The sequence below is a fragment of the Sus scrofa genome, chromosome 5, assembly GCF_054392235.1.
Source record: "Sus scrofa isolate SSC_HxYL_T2T_F1_AM1 chromosome 5, Sscrofa_HxYL_maternal_Yorkshire_Landrace_v2.0, whole genome shotgun sequence".
Classification (NCBI taxonomy): Eukaryota; Metazoa; Chordata; class Mammalia; order Artiodactyla; family Suidae; genus Sus; species Sus scrofa.
This window is the reverse complement of record NC_139387.1, coordinates 68,018,975-68,038,671: the sequence shown is the minus strand read 5'-3', so window position 1 is coordinate 68,038,671 and position 19,697 is coordinate 68,018,975. Positions and strand designations below refer to the sequence as shown.

General features: G+C 34.2%; 2 protein-coding genes across 2 annotated transcripts; both read right to left on the bottom strand.

Annotated features, from left to right (window-relative positions):
* Nucleotides 1-3,687: 3,687 nt before the first annotated feature.
* On the bottom strand, nucleotides 3,688-9,414 carry TAS2R10 (taste 2 receptor member 10). The gene has a single exon (XM_084956757.1). The coding sequence runs from the start codon at nucleotides 9,412-9,414 to the stop codon at nucleotides 8,485-8,487; it is 930 nt and encodes a 309-aa protein (XP_084812883.1). The 3' UTR covers nucleotides 3,688-8,484.
* An 8,725-nt stretch (nucleotides 9,415-18,139) lies between these two features.
* On the bottom strand, nucleotides 18,140-18,763 carry LOC100522490 (taste receptor type 2 member 7-like). Its single transcript, XM_021091239.1, has 2 exons — nucleotides 18,677-18,763; nucleotides 18,140-18,646 (listed from the first exon to the last, which is right to left on the bottom strand). Exons 1-2 carry the CDS (start codon nucleotides 18,761-18,763, stop codon nucleotides 18,140-18,142), a joined length of 594 nt encoding a protein of 197 aa, XP_020946898.1.
* Between the last annotated feature and the right edge of the window lie 934 nt (nucleotides 18,764-19,697).

Sequence of the window (19,697 nt, the reverse complement as noted above, 5' to 3'; positions counted from 1 at the left end):
CCCCACAACCCTTTATTTTCTTGATTAGGTTAGTTTCTGGCTTATATTAAGCTCTCCACATTTACAAGTCAAGAAAACAATGATGCCACACTGATCCTACTTTTAGATAATTCAAATTTAAGTGTTGCTGACTTTTATCTCACACCCTGTTCTAAACTCACTATATTCCCTGGAATTCACAGTAAGCCATCAGCAACAACCTTATACTCTCATGCATTTTCCTAACAAACAACTCACTTTGCCTTCTTTGTTTGAACTCAGGGAGTTTTAACTTTCTTGTTTCTGTGGACTACTTTGGCAGTCTGATGAAGACTAGAATAATATTTTTAAATGAATAAAGTAAAAATACATGGAATTTCAAAGGAATCTGATAGATTGAAAATATATACTGTGATAAAGTAATTTATGTCCTTATTCTTTGACCTAACATCACTGTCAGAAGAGTGATTCGTGATTTCTAGAGGTGAAAAAAATTACAGATACGGCCAATGCTTCTGTAATTGTACGTGCCTTCAAAATGGGAGGAATGGTAGATGTAAGTTAAAAGTTAATAAAAACAAAAATATATAATTTGATGTCCAAGCAAGTTCATAGACCCCTTGATTCTATCTATGGACCCATTTATTTTAACACTTTGCAGCTAAATCCTGACTCTCTTCTGAGGATATTGTTTGCCCTGCAGCTTTTCCTGTGGCAGCTGTTTTCTTTCAGACCTCACACCCCTCATCACACTGAAGTCAAAGCTGTAGTAGGTGTTTTTTTCTTATCTTTCTTTCCTTTTCTTTCTTTCTTTCTTTTTTTTTTGCTTTTTTGGGATCACACTGCAGCATGTGAAAGTTCCCAGGCCAGGAGTTGAATCGGAGTTGCAGCTGCTGGCCTATGCCACAGCCACAACAACAGCCACACCACATTCAAGCTTCATCTGTGACCTACACCACAGCTCAGGGCAATGTTAGATCTTTAACCAGTTGAGCGAGGCCAAGGATCAAACCTACCTCCTTATGTATGCTAGTCAGTTTCATAACCCACTGATCCACAATGTGAACTCCAGAGTGTTTTTCTTAACCTTTCTTGTAACTTTTGATTCTTACTTCCTTCTTTCTCAAAAGACACACAGTACCTTAGAATATCCTATCATGGATCTCTATATCCTATTGCCTTTCCTTGTTGCAATCATTCACCAGCCCTCTTTCCTTTATTTTAGATACCTATCTGTAGTTAAATATATTCAGTTTCATCACCATTTCTTTTGCCAAAGTTCCTCCAAACATCTCTTGGTTAGACGAAGTTATCCTCTAAGCTATTTCTCATGAATGGCAATTTCATTTCCCAAGTTCTTGCATGCTAAAAACATCCTTCTTTCTCCATTTGTGTTGGTCCTTGAAAGAGAGTGTAGTTGGATGAAAAAGTTAATGGCTCACACTTTTTTTTTTGAGCACGTTGCTGATTTTGCACATAGTTCATGTTGTTGGTGATGACAGTTGTTGAGAATTCTGATACCAATGTTTTTTCTTTCTTTTTCAAGTGACTTAGTTTTTTGCCAGTTAACTCAAGAGGCAATTAAGGTCTAAACCTTTAAAGTCTAAATGTATCATCAAGTTATGTCTCTGAGCGGACTTTTCTGGATTATTTTTCCGTGTATACTCTGTCATTCCAATGTATATATTTATTTTTAAAAAACTTTTTAAAAAAATCCACTTATATATTTATTTGTTTACTTATGGCCATGCCAGCAGCATGTGGAAGTTCTGGCCTGGGGATCAAACCCTTGCCATAGCAGTAACTCAGGCTTCTTCAGTGACAACATGGGATCCTTAACCCTGTGTGCCACAAGGGAACTCCTTCAATCCTCTTTTTAAATATTAGTTAAGTTTCATTACCTGGTAACTGATTTTCTTAGTAGTAAGTAGCTAATTAGTTGATATGAAAATTTCAATCATAAGAAAAAATATTTATATTAATAATGCAAAATGTGTTCTGGGGAAAGGATTTATAATTATGAGGAAATGCTTAAAGAGAAAACATTTCAGGAGTTCCCGTCGTGGCACAGTGATTAACGAATCCGACTAGGAACTATGAGGTTGCGGGTTCGATCCCTGCCCTTGCTCAGTGGGTTAACGATCCGGCGTTGCCGTGAGCTGTAGTATAGGTCGCAGACATGGCTCGGATCCTGTGTTGCTGTGGCTCTGGTGTAGGCCGGCAGCTACAGCTACGATTCGACCCCTAGCCTGGGAACCTCCATATGCTGTGCGAGTGGCCCAAGAAATGGCAAAAAGACAAAATAAATAAATAAATAAATAAATAAATAAAATAAAATAAAATATAATATAATATAATAAAATAAAAAAAGAAAACATTTCAATGGAGTTGAAACTCATTTCTATTACTACAAAAAATTTCACATTCTATTTCCAATGAAATGGAAAGGTATTACATTTTTAGTTACACTTGAAATATAATCTAAGGTTGTTGGTCATTCAAATTATAGTCAATGACAAGAATGGAATTTTCATCACAGGAAAAAAATAAAAATATTAGTTATATGTTATAATCCCCTTGCACAGATGATAAATATTAAGACTTTGAAGAGATTATTATTTAAAGAAGTTTATTTGTTGTGAGATAAATAAGTACTAAGAATGTAACGAACAACATGAGTAACATAAATAACACTGCTGTATGTTACCTGTGAAAATCGTTAAGAGAGCAAGTCCTAAGATTTCTTATAACAGAGAAAAAATATTTTTTTCTTTTTCTTTTCTTTTAAATCTATATGAGATGATGGATGTTCAGTAAACTTATTATGGTAATTATTTTAAATCAAATCATTGATGTAAGTCAAATCATTATACTCTACACCTTAAACTTACACGGTGTTATATGTCAGTTATGTCTTAATAAAACTGGAAGAAAAGAGCATTCCCATTGTGGTGCAGCAGAAATGAATCTGACTAGTATCCATGAAGATCTGAGCCACGTCTGTGACCTACACCAGCTCAACACCAGCTCAACACCAGATCCTTAACCCTCTGAGCAAGGCCAGGGATCGGACCTGTGTCCTCATGGATACTAGTCAAGTTCTTTAACCACTGAGCCATGATGGGAACTCCTGTTTGTTTGTTTGTTTGTTTTTTGTAAAAGCTTTAAGACAGAAAAACAATAATTATAAAAATTCAGATGTATTTCAAATTTAGCACTGTGTGAAGAAGGCAATAATTAGTGGCATCGACATGATCAAAAAAAAATAAGTTGAACCTCATAAAAACAGAATAACAACATAGAAGCTCTTTTTGAAGAGGGATATCATAAAATTAGAAATACATTACTTCTTTTAAAAGAGAATCAGACTTAATTAAAAGAAAACTATAGACATAAGCATTCAAACCTAAAATAATTTATTATGATAGTGTGTTGTAAATGAACTCTGTGTGTATGAAAATTCTGAAGGATGCAGAATATTTAGAGCCTGTGGTGACAAATAAAAAATGTATTTGCTAATAAGGTTGAAGTAAAGTTTGAAATAATTTGATTTTTTAAATTTCATATTACAACTTCAATCTGTTGTGTTTAAAAGGGCCAATCTATATAATGGTTAGGAGTTTCAGCTCTCTTGCCAGGCAGATGAAGTTGAATATTTTCCCCACTCTATTTGCTATGTGATCTAAGTTGAGTTTTACGTGGTTTTTTTTTTTTTGGTTTTGTTTTTTTGTTGTTGTTTTTTGTTTGTTTGTTTGTATTTTGGTGGCCACGTCTGAAGAATGTGGAAGTTCCTGGGCCAGAGACTAAACCTTACCCGAGCCACAGCCCTGATAATGCCAAATCCTTAACCACTAGGCCACCAAGAAAGTTCCATGTTTTTAGGTTTGTTTTTTTTTTTTCACAAATAAAACACTGATAAAAATACTATCTATCTTATAGAATGGTTAGGATTAAATGAAGTCTTGCATTTAAAGTACTTAGAACACAAAAGTGCTTATATACTCAGTAAATGTTATGTATTATTATTATTGAATTTTCCGGCAAGAAAAATTTCATTTTTCAAGAAATCATGACTCTTATCAACTTGTTTTGCTCTTTTGATGAGCCTTAACGGAGCCTCTCTTGATGCGTTTTAATTGCAATTTCCTATGTTGGCACTAATTTCAAGGATCATGATAATTACATGAAATCACAAAACATGGCACTTCACATGCTAGAAGTCCAATGCACTATCCATTGTACCACAGAGCCTAACAAACATGGCACTTCAGCAATCAAGATTGCATGGTACTGGCATAAGGACAGATATATAGACCAATAGGGTAGAATTGAGGGTCCTGATCTAAACCCATATACCTATGGTGAATTGATTTTCAACAAGAATGGCCAAAAATTTATTAGGAGAAGAGTATTTTCAACAAATGGGGCTTGGACAATTGGATATCCACGTGCAAGAGAATAGAGTTAGAACCCTATCATACCATAAACAAAAGATCATGACCTAAATATAAAAACAAAAACTATAAAACACTTAAAAGTAAATCTAGGAGTAAATCTTCATGACTTTGGATTTGTCAGTGAGTTTTTAGCTATTACACAAAAAAACACAAGCAACAAAAGAAACAAATAGATAAACTGAACTTCATCAAAAATAAAAACTTTTGTGCATGAAGGATGTTATAAGAAAGTGCAGGAGTCCCTGCCATGGCTCAGCATTTAACGAACCCGACTAGCATCCTTGAGGATGCGGGTTTGATCCCTGGCCTCGCTCAGTGGGTTAAGTATCCAGCATTACCGTGTGCTGTGGTGTAGGTCACAGATGTGGCTTGGATACCCAGTTGCTGTGGCTCTGGTTGGACTCCTAGTCTGGGACTTCCATATGCTGCGGGTGCAGCCCTAAAAAGACAAAACACACACACACACAAAAGAAAGTGCAAAGACAATTTACAGAATGGGATAAAATATTAGCAGATGAGATATGTGAGAATGGTTTAATAATCTGAATATATAAAGAATACCTACAACTCAACAACAAAAAGAAAAATAGCACAGTTAAAAAATGGGCAAAGGACATGACTAGATATTTCTCTGAAGATTTATAAATGACCAAGACACACCAAGATATTCAAATCCATTAATCATTAGAGAAATGCAAAGAAGTTGGGAATATCATTTCACACTCACTAGGATGATCATAGGAAAAATACAGAAAATAACAAATATTGGAGAGGATGTGGAGAAATTTGAACCCTCATACATTCCCAGTAGGAATGTGAAGTGATGTAGCCACTGTGGAAAAGAGTTTGGTGGTTCCTCAAAAAGCTGAATATAGAAATTGCCATAAGACTCAGTAATTATACTCTCAGGCATATACTGAAAACAAGGACACAGATAGTTGTACAATAATGTTTGTTGAGCATACTCACAATAGCCAAAGATAGAAATGACTCAAGTTCATTAACAGATGAATGTTTAAACAAAATTTAGTATATACATATACAATGGAATATTATTCAATCATAAAAAGGAACGAAGTTCTGACACATACTACAACATGATAAAGCCTTAAAAACATTATGCTCAGTGAAATAAGCCAGACATAAAAAAAAATTTGTATGATTTTACTCATATGAAATATCTGGAATAAGCTAATTAATGAAGTCAGAAAGTAGATTAGAGGTTCCAGGAACCTAAGGGAAGGGGAATTGATAGTTATTGCTTAGAGGGTACAGAGTTATTGTTTGGGGTGATAGAAGTTTTGGAAATAGATAGTGGTAATGGTTGCACAATACTGTAATTAATACCACAGAATTTTACACTTAAAATGGTTAAAGTAGAAAATTTCATGTCATATATATTTTACCACAATAAAAATACATTTTAAATAAATACATACATTTAAAAACTTAAAACTAGACACCATGAAAATGTGCAGCTTGGGAAAGCCTAGAAGTAGATAAAGCAAGCTAAACTTATTATTTTATTTGGGATAAAGATAATGATATTTTAAAACCAGAATATGAAAATTTGGTATAAATAGAAGATAGATAAAGAGGGGAAAAATCTAGAATAAAGCATGAAAAATAGAAAAAGAGAAATGAAAAGATAAAAATTAATATAATTGTAATTACAACAAGTAAAAATATTTACACAGTGATGGTAATTTTTAGATTCTAATATTAAAGTATCAAATAGAGATTTATTTTCATTGGATATAATAAAACAAAAATGTACAAATGTTGAAAACACACAGATGGAAAATACATATATGAAGCAGAGAAACAGAATTGGCCATTTTTAATGTGGACAAAGTAAAATTTAAAGCAAAAGCCTGCATGAATGACAGGGTTTTTTAATATCAGTAATAATAATAATAATAAAAATAATGATCATGGAAACAAATACAACTATCAATATTGTTTCAAGTTAAATGCAGCTATAAGTGAATGAATTGTGAGCAGGGACAAATCCATAATTGTAAATGTACATTTATTATCTGTTTCAAATTGATTCATAATAAATATGGATATGGAGACATAATTTCATTAACATGGTTCAACTAATGTATATAAATTTGATTTTTACACTATCAAATATCTCTCAAGAAAACACGGACCTTTGACAAAAACAGATCATATACTAGGCCAAATAAATCTCATCCTAGGTCAACTATCATATAAATATGATGCCCAATTCAACTTCAGTAAAATCTCAATATGAAAAATTACCTTTACAAATCTCATATAGCTAGAAAATTATTCTGTAAAATACCCTTGAATTAAGAGGAAATTACAAAGGATATTTTGAGACTCTGAGCTGAATGACAATGTTAAGAACCATGTGTCAATGCTGTGGAACGTATCTAAATCAATAGGCAGATAATATGAAGCTTTGAATTCATTTACAAAAAAATAAAAATTGAAATGAAACTAGAAAATAACAACCAGGAGTTCCCGTTGTGGCTCACTATAAAAGATTCCTACTAGTAACCATGAGGCTGCCAGTTTGATCCCTGGACTCGCTCAGTGGGTTAAGAATTCTGCGTTGCTGTTGCTGTGAGCTGTCGTGTAGGTTACAGATGCAGCTCAGATCCCACGTTGCTGTGGCGTATGCAGGCAGCTGTAGCTCTGATTAGACCCCTAGCCTGGGAACATCTATATGCCCCAGGGGCGGCCCTAAAAAGAAAAAAAAAAAGAAAAAAGAAAGAAAATAACAATCAACCTTAGTTTTTAAGTATATGTAAACATGTTATGTCAGTTGTATCTCAATAAAACTGAGGAAAAAGAACATAGCAAACATAACATGTGAAGAAATTCCAGAATACATAAAAATATGGAAAATCCTTCAAAATTATTTTAAGTGCATTGTAGAGCTGTCAGGAAAAAAAAAATGCCTCAAATGCCAAAAATGGTAGGAAAATGCAAATTTTGAGAGAAAAAAAAGTGCTGAAAATAGAGCCTTGGGGGGCATTTTTAATATCCTTTAAATTAGTGCTTAAGTTTTAAAGTATCTTGTATATGTAGGATAAAATACCTAGCTTGGGCCTCTCCAACGCTGAAAGTGAGATTGGATCTTATCAATAAACCAAGACTCCTGAAAGGCAATTTGTTGAAAGGACAACATGAAAATAATATCTGCTCAGCAAAAGGTTAAAATTATGGGTGCTTATCTCTCAAACATAAAACTGAATTGAAGGGATAATTAGAGGAGATTTGTTGTTCTAATAATTTCTAATAACAGCCTTGCACACATATATATTTGGGATCTTTTTGTACTACCCATATAGCCTAAAATACTACACACTGAAAATTTAACTTAAAGGAGTTCAAGACTAGCTTTATCTCAAATCACTGGAATGAATATAAAGATTCACTTCGTCAGTGTTCCGATGCCCTTTCCCCCATGTTGCAACCACTGCTACTACATCAAACACTCATCAGTTTCAAAAAAAAAAAAAAAAGAAAAAGAAAAAGAAAAAGGACATTAAGAGTCAAATACTAAAAATAAAAGCAATCTTACAAAGAATTAAAAATGCACAGCCCAAAGAAGCACCTGTCTTTCTCACTTCCATGTTCTAAGTGGCAAGACTGATTATAATTTTTCTTTGTCTTGGTTTCTTTTTCTTTGGGTTTTCCTGGTGAAGGGCTGTCAATGCTTTAGGGAAGTCATATAAAGCACAATGAGAAATTTTGTTTTAGAGACTTATTCCCACCATTAGCATCTTTATATTGAATAGTCTCCAAGCTGTTTTTTCCTCTGGCGATGGGGGATGTGGGAAGAAGCAATTTCAAGGGAGGAAAGCTGACTGAGCCACTCAATTTGTATGTGGGATTAAAGTCTCATTGAAGAGTGAGATCCTCTGAAATGTAGTCAGTCATTATGGAAGATTTTAGTGATGTTCAATAACAGTTAAAACCAATGCGAGAAAGAATGCAAGTGAAAGAGGTCTTCAGGGATTTCTTTACTGAATTGTTTTCTTGGACCACCCATTTCTCACCAAGGTAATCATGGAGTTCTGAGAAGTTTCTCTTTTCCCCAGCACTTTAATTGCTTCAGTACCTTCAAAGAGGCTTGCTTTAGCTTCTTGTTTCCTAGAATTAGGATAAATGAGTGACCCCAAGGAAAAATGGCTGTGGTTATCATACCAAAAATAAACAGCAGTTTGTTTTCTGGCTGAGTACCACATGATATTTCTATGGCAACGCCTATAAAATACAAGATAAAGAGGATGATAAAAGATATCACAATTTTCATTGCTTTAATATGTGCTTCTGTGCTGGGGTCTCTGAATCCAGTGGCATTCGATTGCATCTGCCTGTTGTGCCTCCAAAGAGAAATGATCAATAAGAAACATGTAATCATGCATAGTATAAAGAGGAGAATGACACCCAGATTGAGCAAAAACTGGCTCATAAAGTATTCAAGTTTATGCATGTTGAGTGGCCAGAATGAACTTCCATTCTTCTTTTTACTGTCACTAATAATCTTCACAACTTGTGGAAAAGTAAATAACCATGAAATAAACAAGTATCCCATCAGAATGAGAAGAACCCTATTGATTTTACCCTTCAACCAAAGAAAAATGTGGTGGGAAAAATTTGCTATCTTCAGGAAATAGAAGATGCTGAGGCTGGTGGCAAACCAGATACTTGAATGATTGACAATTACCCATGAGTAACTAATGTATTCAGTTAGTTTACCAGAAATATATAAATCTGGAAAGAATATCTTTATAAATCCATCTATAATTATTAACCATATCAGACAAATTCTTGAAGTAGCTAAGCCAGTGAGAATAAAGCTGATCATAGAGATGTTCTTGTTTTTCACACAGTCAATGCAGGTTACAAGTCCAATAAATCCATTCCCTAAAAACCCCAATATTGACTGACTAACTGATATAAAAATGAGGAGGCTTTCTACTATACTTAGCATATCTGCCAATCCCTGATATTGTTTTCTTTACATCTATTTAGATTACCGGCTGCAGAATGAGGCATACGTTGTTGCTTGATGGAAGAATGATTTCTTCTCTTCGATTACAGAAAGACTTAAAAGTATCCCAATTAATGCCTTGTGATGGAATCCAAAATATCTTCATAGAGACCCCCTCCAGTTATGCCTATACAGTTTAGCTGGTACTCATAATGTAGTTTCATACAGAATGCCTACCTATAATTTGTTAACATGCAAATGAAAGTTTCTGTTTCATGGATTTTATCTGTCCTCCTGACACCATTTTGCATTTGTTAACCTGAATCGTGCAGTAGGATGGCCAAACATACACCTACAGAAAACAAAACAAAATAGAAAAAAACTGGATATCACCTTTTTCAGTGTCAACATTAGCATCATCATTTATAATGTGTTTATAATGACAGTCTAGATATATAAAGAAAAAATAGTGTATAGAAGAGATGAATGAATTTAGTCACTGAAGACACAAGTTTCTTTGAAAAGATCAATAAAATAATTAGCCTTTAGTCAAGCTAACTAAGAAAAAAAGAGAGGACACAAATTACTAATATCAGAAATAAAGTCAGCAGAAGGAAAGACATCATAAAGGTCAGAGCAAAGTTAGCAGAAGGAAAGAAATCATGAAGATCAGAGCAGAAATAAATGAAATAGAAATGAAGAAAATCACAGAAAAAAATCACTGAAACTAAAAGATAGTTCTTTGAAAAGATCAACAAAATTGATAAACCCTTAACCAGACAAATCAAGTAAAAAAGAGGGTTCAGTAAAATTAATAATGAAAAAGGAGACATTTCCAAGGACATCACAGAAATACAAAGGATCATAAGAGACCTCTACAAGCAACTATATGCCAATAAAATGACAACCTAGAAGAAGTAGACAAATTCCTAGAAAAGTACAATCTTCCAAGACTAAATGAAGATGAAATACAAAAGATGACTGGACCATTCACAAGTACTGAGATTGAAACTGTGATTAAAAAACTTCCAACAAACAAAAGTCCAGGACCAGGTGGCTTCACAGGCGAATTCTATCAAACATTTAGAGAAGAGCTAACACCTATTCTTCCGAAATTATTCCAAAAAATTGCAGAGGAAGGAACACTCCCAAACTCATTCTATGAGGCCACCATCACCCTGATACCAAAACCAGACAAAGATACCACAAAAAAAAAAAAAAGAAAATTACAGGCTAATGTCACTGAAGAACATAGATGCAAAAATCCTCAACAAAATACTAGCAAACTGAATCCAATAATACATTAAAAGAATTATACATCATGATTAAGTGGGATTCAAGGATTCTTCAATATCTTCAAATCAATCATTATGTTACATCACATTAAAAAACTGAAGAATAAAAACCATACGATCCTCTCAATAGATGAAGAAAAGGCTTTTGACAACATCCAGCACCCATTTCTGATCCAAAACCCACCTCCAGAAAGTGGGCATAGAGAGAACCTACCTCAACATAATTAAAGCCTTATACAACAAACCCACAGCTAACATCATTGTCAATGGTAAAAAGTTGAAAGAATTTCTCCTAAGATCAGGAACAAGACAAGGATGTCTGCTCTCACCACTACTATTCATCATAGTTTTGGAAGTCCTAGACATGACAAACAGAGAAGAAAAAGAAGTAAAAGGAATCCAAATTGGAAAGGAAGAAGTAAAATCATCACTGTTTACAGATGACATGATACTATACCTAGAGAATCCTAAAGACTCTACCAGAAAACTGTTAGAACTCATCAAGGAATTTGGCAAAGTTGCCAGATATAGAAATTAACTGCATTTCTATACACTAACAACAAAAGATCAGAAAGAGAAATTAGGGAAACAATCTCATTTACCATCACATCAAAAAGAATAAAACACTTAGTAATAAACTTACCTAAAGAGACAAAAGACCTGTACTCTGAAAACTGTAAGACACTGATGAAAGAAATCAAGATGACACAAACAGGTGGAAAGACATACTATGCTCTTGGATTGGAAGAATCAATATTATCAAAATGACTATACTACCCAAGGCAATCTACAGATTCAGTGTAATACCTATCAAATTACCGTGTACATTTTTCACAGAACTAGAACAAAATATCTTAAAGTTTGTTTGGAAGCGCAAAAGAACCAGAATAGCCAAAGACATCCTAAGAAAGAAAAATGGAGCTGGAGGAAACAGGTTCCCTGACTTCAGACTATACTACAAAGATATAGTAATCAAAACAGTATGGTACTGGCACAAAAACAGAAATATAGATCAGTGGAACAGGATAAAGAGCCCAGAATTAAACCCATGCACCTACCGTCAACTAATCTATGACAAAGGAGGCAAGAATATACAAGGGAGAAAAGACAGCCTGTTCAATAAGTGGTGCTGGGAAAACTGGACAGCTACATGTAAAAGAATGAAATCAGAACACTTCCTAACACCATACACAAAAATAAACTCAAAATGGATTAAAGACCAAAATATAAGACTGGATACTGTAAAACTCTTAGAGCAAAACATAGGCTGAACATTCTCCAACATAAACCAACTAGCCTTTTGATGTTGTTTAACTCTTTCTCAGTTAAATGCTACATAATTTTAATATGTATATGTTTTACTTTTAATTGAGGATTATGAATCTTAAACAGTACTTTTGTTCAGAAAACACTACAAGTTCAATTCCAGAACTGGACCCTGTTTAACCTATTTAAGCCAATCAAATCATGATATTCTTCTGGGTTCTTGTCCCTGATCCAAGGGCAGAGTAGGATCTTGAATGACTTCAATAAATTGAAATGAAGGATTTATTATCCTTGGTTTAAATAAGAGTTCTCTGTCACCAATAAGACATGAATAAGAAAATAGGAGTTCCCACTGTGGCTCAGTGGTGATGAACCCAACTAGTATCCATGAGGATGCTGGTTTGATCCCTGGCCACACTCAGTGGGTTAAAAATCTGGCATTGCCAGAGAGCTGTGGTGTAGTTCACAGATGCAGTTCAGATTCTGCATTCCTGTGGCTGTGGCATAGCCTGGCTCTGATTTACCCCTAGCCTGGGAATTTCCATATGCCACACATGAGGCCTTAAAAAAAAAAGAAAATAGACTCAGTTACCATTGGCAATTATCTCATATCCATAAAGAGAATAGCTCTAGGATAAAGACCCTAAGATCATCAGAATAGAGAGGTAAATGACCTGAGTTCTTTGTCATGGACTGGAACCCTCTCTCCTTTAGATACCTAGATACATGAGATAATTAATTTCCTTATAGTTTATATAAGTTTGAGACAAGATTTTATTTATAGTCAAAAGCTTTCTGACTAATATGTCTCCCTAAAATGTTGCTAATACAGACATGTTTCTAGGGACAGGTCCAAGCTGCATATAATAAAGCACAATGTTTGTATCACCTTATGAGTACTAACAATTGAGTAATTCTCTTTACCTATGGAAACTTTACTCAGCATACAAGGTTAATATAAATGAGAAAACTACCTTTTCCAATCATCTAGAAATATTTATTAAATCCTAACCACACTCCAAAGAGAAAATAAATAGGAAAATATTCTTTAAGTTATGTAGCTTTAATAATTATTTCTATAATTTATGTTTATTTGAATATATCCATTTTTTCCTGGTTAAAGGAACATTTTATTTTAGCATCTTTATCAAAGCCCTTAGATTTTCTCTACTCTATTTTCAAAGAAAACTCACTTCCAATGTTTCCACAAACTAAGATGCAAATGTCATATACTAGTATAAAGAGAATTTCCATTTCACCAAGAAACAAAATTTCATGTAAAGTAGACAACACTTTTATGGTGAATAATCAGGCATCAGAAAACTATTTTAGAAAGGAAAAATTTTAAGTAACTGTTAAAATTATTCAAAAGACTCATGATTAACATAGAAACTTATAAATTAACTAGAAAGTGTTTTTAAAAGAGCCGTTGTTAATATTTTGCTATATAAGTTCTACATGTCCCATGGAAATACATAGAATATGCTGTTCTGTAATATTTTCCCCACTAAGAAACACAGAGTTATCATTTTCTCTTATTAATAATATCCTTCTTTATCATGATTATCTAAGAGAGTCAATTATTTTGATTTTTATTCCATAGTAATTCTCCTCTTGAAGTTAAAATGTTTCTAATTGTGCATTATCAGGTTTTTAACCTTACACATCGATGTTTTGGCCTAGATTATTCTTTGTTGTAGGAGGCTGTCCTAGAATTTCAGGATGTCTAGCAGCATTCCTGGCCTCTACCCACAAGATATTGTGAGAACCAGGCATTGCCCAATGTCCCTGGCAGAAGAGGCAAAAATCTCCTTAACTAAGAACCACAGATACACTATTTCAACTACTAAATTGATAAAAACAAAACAAAACAAAACAAAAAAACTATGTGTCAGGTTTTGGGGGGTCTTGTTTGTTGTTTTTGTTTTTGTGGAAATACCAAAGCATGCTGGGAATTAGTAAAAAAAAAACATGACTGGGGAGTTCCCGTCATGGCGCAGTGGTTAACGAATCCAACTAGGAACCATGAGGTTGCGGGTTCGGTCCCTGCCCTTGCTCAGTGGGTTAACGATCCGGCGTTGCCGTGAGCTGTGGTGTAGGTTGCAGACGCGGCTCGGATCCCGCGTTGCTGTGGCTCTGGCGTAGGCCGGTAGCTACAGCTCCGATTCAACCCCTAGCCTGGAAACCTCCATATGCCGCGGGAGCGGCCCAAGAAATAGCAACAACAACAACAACAACAAAAAGACAAAAGACAAAAGACAAAAAAAAAACAAAAACAAAAACATGACCTAAAAATGTTGGCAAGAGATCAAAAACTATGTATATCTTAAGGAAATTCCATTCCCCATAAAGCAATATATATTCCAGCTTACAAAAATGAAAGAATAATTCTGTACAAGTGGAACAGAAACTAAAACTGAATATGTACTATATCACAAAAAATGTCCTGATAAATTTTTGAAAGATCCATATGAAAATCATATTCTTTATGTTGCTGAACAATTCATAATTACATTAGATAAGGGAGAAAAATTCCTTAGTAAAATCCTGATGAGGTTATATAAAAATTAAAAAAACCATTATTTTCTTTCTAAATTTTCAAAGAAAAGAGAATAATACATAAAAATAGATGCAGATGATTAATTAACCTAGAAATTATCTATTTCAATTAAAAAGATTTAACCAGGAGATAAATGGAAGTTTGGAATAAAAGGACCGAAATAATGAGTTCTGAATTGGGAAACATAAAGTTATAAAAATTTGAATATATTCTCAAGTACTTATAGATATAGTATATTTTCAAGTATTGTTGTGAATTATAAGTAGAATTGAAGAAAAGACTATAGTATTCAGTCAACAAAATTTTAGTCAATATTTTAATCGTATTTATTGAAATATAAAATGTGCTTATATTAAGAATATACACAAAAGAACACATGCATGGTTTTGTTTTTTCGTTTGTTTTCTTGCTATGCTCATGGCATGTGGAAGTTCTCAGGCCAGGGATACAACCTGCACCACAGCAACAACTCAAACTGCTGCAGTGACAACACCGGATATTTAACCCATAGTGCCACCAGGGAACTCCACATATGCATGGTGTATTAAATTGACTTCTATAATGTTATTATCAGAAACTGTAGTTTTCAGGGGAGCGCAAATGTTAAGGGTTAGGGTTTATTATATAAGCTGGTAACTGATATTTTTGAATGCCTTTGGGTTTTAAAAAAATTTAGACAAATTTCATTGTGTTAAATTGCAACACCATGTCTAAAAATTCCCTTTTATTAATCTTAAAGTCCTCTATAACTTTATTTTTTGAACCTTGATCTGTAATATTAGTAACTGTATATCATAATGTATTGTTTCAAATTTTCTATTGCCATGTGTTGTTTCACGGATGGTCTCCTATTTGATTCAGTTTCTTTGTTTTTGTTTTGCTCCTTTGCAATTTCCCTTTCTATTTCTTTGAAATTTCCCTTTCCCGAAGTGACTCTTTTAAAACTGTCTTTTTCATTCATCTGTGCACTATATATTGTTTTGGTTTTGTTTTTGAAATCTTGTTGAATATAGTTGATTTACAATGTCGTGTTAATTTTTGTTGTGCAGCAAAAGTGATTCAGCTATGTGTATATATGTATATATTCCCATATAGATTATCACAGAATATTAAGTATATTTCCCCGTGCTATGCAGCAGGTCCCTATTGATCATCCATTCTGTATACAATAGTGTGCATATGCCAATCCCAAATTCCCAATCCATCCCTCTCCTCCCTGTTTTATTGTTTTAAGTTTTTTGGTGTTCTTTACTTCAATTATTCAAACTAATCTTTCAAACTCAGCCTGCAATTTCCCCTAGAAATCATTGAGTGTGTTTTGGATTACTTTATTTTTCATTTTTACATGGATTTAGATTATCCATGTGTTATTCACCTAGATAGATAACTAACTAACTCGCTGACCCAGGAAGCTAGGAGATCAGGGCAGATTTGGGCCTACTGGCAATTCCAATAGGGGATCTTTTCTTCCATGTTATCTGTTTTTTAGGAACTTCTCAGATATACAAACAGGCGAAATGTAACGTAGTTCTCCTCCTAACAAAGAAAGAGTTTGGCGGTGTTTTTCACCGTGTGGAATCAATTTCCTCCACATCAAAATGTAGCATTAATTTAAAAAAACACTGCTTTGGGATAGCACCTCATCCATTCAAAACTTCTGTAATGTTCACTATGGAGGCCTCACACGATATACTCAGACTCTTGGCTACCTTGATAACCATTTCTTCAAAACCGTCTCTGCTGGTTTGCTATTTACTGACACTACGTGAACTCTATACACACACAAAGATCCTTCCAATGATGTAGGATTCTTTAATCTATAGCAATAAAAAAGGCTGGCATGAAGCTGCCCCCACCTCCAGCTATCATTCTTCCAAGGCCAGGGCTCCTAGATTATGATGGGATTGCCAGCAGACACTTGGATTTTTCCACTGCAATGTTCAATACAAACTGACGCTTTCTTTATTCCCAAAAGTGAGTTCTTATATTCTCAAGGATAATTTGGTATTCTAAAATATCTCATAGGAGGATTATGGCAAGGATTTTCCTGGCAGTGGTTATTTTTATGGCTACCATGTTTCAAGGCTTGTGGGGATAAAGAGTAGATCTACATGGGTTGAAGCATAAAGTTATCACTTGCTGAGGTAGAGCACAGGGTCAGTGTATAGCTGTAGATGTTGCCAAGGTTTTGATCATCCGTTTAGGGTTTAAATTTTCCAGATGCTAACAGTTTTCACTTCATTTATAGCATAACATAGTTTTAGTATTTGCCAATTTTTTTAGTTATCTCATAGCTTTTACTTTCATAATAGCATATTTTGTTTTAGATCAATTAAATGTGCTAAGTTCATGACACCACTTCACCACTGTAATTTTCAGAAACTTTGAAGGTGTTATTAAATAAAAAGGTCAAGAAAATGTCTCATTCTTATTTCTGCTGCTTTTTTTTTTTTTTTTTTTTTTTTTTTTTGTCTTTTTGTCATTTCTTGGGCCACTCCCATGGCATATGGAGGTTCCCAGGCTAGGGGTCAAAGCGGAGCTGTAGCTGCCAGCCTACACCAGAGCCACATCAACGCAGGATCCGAGCCGCATCTGCAACCTACACCACAGCTGACGGCAACGCCGGATCGTTAACCCACTGAGCAAGGGCAGGGATCGAACCCGCAACCTCATGGTTCCTAGTTGGATTCGTTAACCACTGAGCCACGAAGGGAACTCCTTATTTCTGCTACTTTTAAAAATCATGCATTTCTCTAAAATTCTTAGAATTTTCTTTTTAATAAAGCAAAACATCTCCCATTGGTGAAATACACTCATTTAAAATTTATACATCTTTTTTCTTAATTAAAACAAAACCTTAGTTAACAAAATGTCTCAAACTAATTTTGGTGCTGCTATTAAATAATAACAGAATTAAGAGCTAATGAAAATGTTTTGATTCTTTTTCACCCATTCTTCTATTTTTGAGTCAGAAGATTTAAGTTTGAATCTTAATGCTTACACCTTACAGTGAAGTCACTTACACATGATAAACCTCAGTATTATCATCACTGAAAATGGTAAAATATAAATATTTGGTACAACTTTGTGAGAATTAAATAAATATGTCAAAATGCCCAGGATAGCTTATGAAATCCAAGGAAATATTTTCTCTTATGTTGATAGTCTGGTCTATAGAGATTTTCAAAAAATTCTATCAGACACAACATAAAAGCAATGGTGGCACATAGGGGACCTTCACTGAGCTATTTTTCCACACAACACTAACAGTCCTCCTCAGATTCTTACATGCTGCGAAGGATTACATTCCCTTGAGGCAGGATTCAATTTGCCTTAGCAGACTCGCAAAAGTCTGTCTCAATTTCTGGTTCCCCAGAATCAAAATAAAAGGGTGAATTGAAGGATAGAGAAATGCTACATTCTCAATAATAATAAAAGTCGTTACACTGTCTAATCTGTAATAAGATCATATTAACTTGAGAGTAGCCCAAGAGTGGACAGCTAAGAAAATGATGAAATAATTCAAAGTATTTCTAGCTCTCAAAAGAACCACTGCGTTGAGGTCTCCAGATCCTTCAGCATGACATGTCATTTGCCTGGTATGTCACCATAAAGAAAAGATGAACCGGAAAAATGAAATAAGTGACACAACCAAGGGGATGAGAGATCCCATGTTGAGGAGAATCCGAATGCCATAATACTGATTTTTATGTGTATGTTTCTTCCAAGTCAAGTTCCTTTCTGTTTCTAAATGGTCACTGACCTCAAAAGTGTCAAAGTTTATGCTCAGAAGATTAAAAAACAAAGAGAGAAAGAACCCCAACAGAATGGTGAGAACAACTCTGTCGCTTCTCCACTTCAGCCAGAGAAAGAAGGGGTGGGAAAAATTAGATAGCTTGAGGAAGTAGAAGACGATGAGGCAGGTAGCACACCAAGTACCTAAGGAGTTGCTCAGATTACAGAAGAAATCAAATATTACTTCTATTATGTGTTGACTTTCTAGTATTTCTTGATAAAACACTACTCTAATGTTATCTAGGAGAAGTAGGAATATCATGCCAATCCTAGAGACAGCCAAGCATGCAAAGATGAAGTCAAACAAGGAGAGATTCTTGCTTTTGACCAAGTCAAATCAGATTACTAGTACAATGAGTCCATTTCCCTGAATTCCTGCTATGAATTCTAAAATTACAATGATTATTAAAACTTTTTTGATTATACTTGACATGCCTGCAGAAATAAAATCCCATTTACTTTGGTCACTGCTGGTAGATGGTCTTCCAAATGATGTTTTGAAAATGACACAACAATTGAGAATGCTCTTCTTCAGAGCTGTATTTTGGAGTCTGTTTCAGACCAGAAAAAACAACCTGAATATAATGTGAAAAAATACTCCTGGTAGCTTCATAAAAAGCATTTCCTAACATGAATTGAAAACCCTTCAAACAGCGATCTTCTTATAAATATGAGATCAATTACTAATTACATTTTTGCCACTGTCACAAGCTGAATTCTTCATTTATGAGGTTGACTGAAGGTGAATTCATATTTGCTAACATGCAAATAAGAAGATTCTATCCATGACACTGTTTTGTGCTCTCTTCCTCTTTAAGCAAGAAATTTTACATTGATTCATGCAGGAATTCAAAGTAACAAGTTACTACCCCAAATTTATGAGTGTCCTTGTAAATTCTGACTTCTGAGATTAACTATAGCCAGGATCCTGAATTCCTAACTGGCTACAGCTTTAATTCAGGATCCTTAAGGGATATAAATACCAGGCTTAGCATTTAAAATTTCTTTATTAGTAGATCATGCCCTCTAGGCTTTTCAGTTTAGGAAAAGGCCAGTATTTTCCAATTTGACTAGAATCTTAGGTCTGAAATATAAAAGAAGAAAAATAGGAAGATAGTCTTGTCCCTCAAGGGCCTTTTTCTTTCTTCCTGATCTTTTTTTTTTTTAATTTTAATTGTTATTTCACCAATACAATTTTTTTCTACTGTACAGCATGGTGACCCAGTCACACATACATGCATACATTCTTTTTTCTTACATTATCATGCTCCACCGTAATTGACTAGACATAGTTCTTAGTGTTACACAGCAGGATCTCATTGCTAATCCATTCCAAAATAGTTTGGATCTATTAACCCCAAGCTCCT

Excerpts from the sequence above, each read along its gene's own strand:
- TAS2R10 (XM_084956757.1), bottom strand. The coding sequence starts at position 9,414 with ATGCTAAGTATAGTAGAAAGCCTCCTCATTTTTATATCAGTTAGTCAG.
- LOC100522490 (XM_021091239.1), bottom strand. The coding sequence starts at position 18,763 with ATGTCAAGTATAATCAAAAAAGTTTTAATAATCATTGTAATTTTAGAA. Across the intron at positions 18,647-18,676 it reads GAAATGGACTCATTGTACTA|AATCTCTCCTTGTTTGACTT; the intron begins GTAATCTGATTT and ends GTCAAAAGCAAG.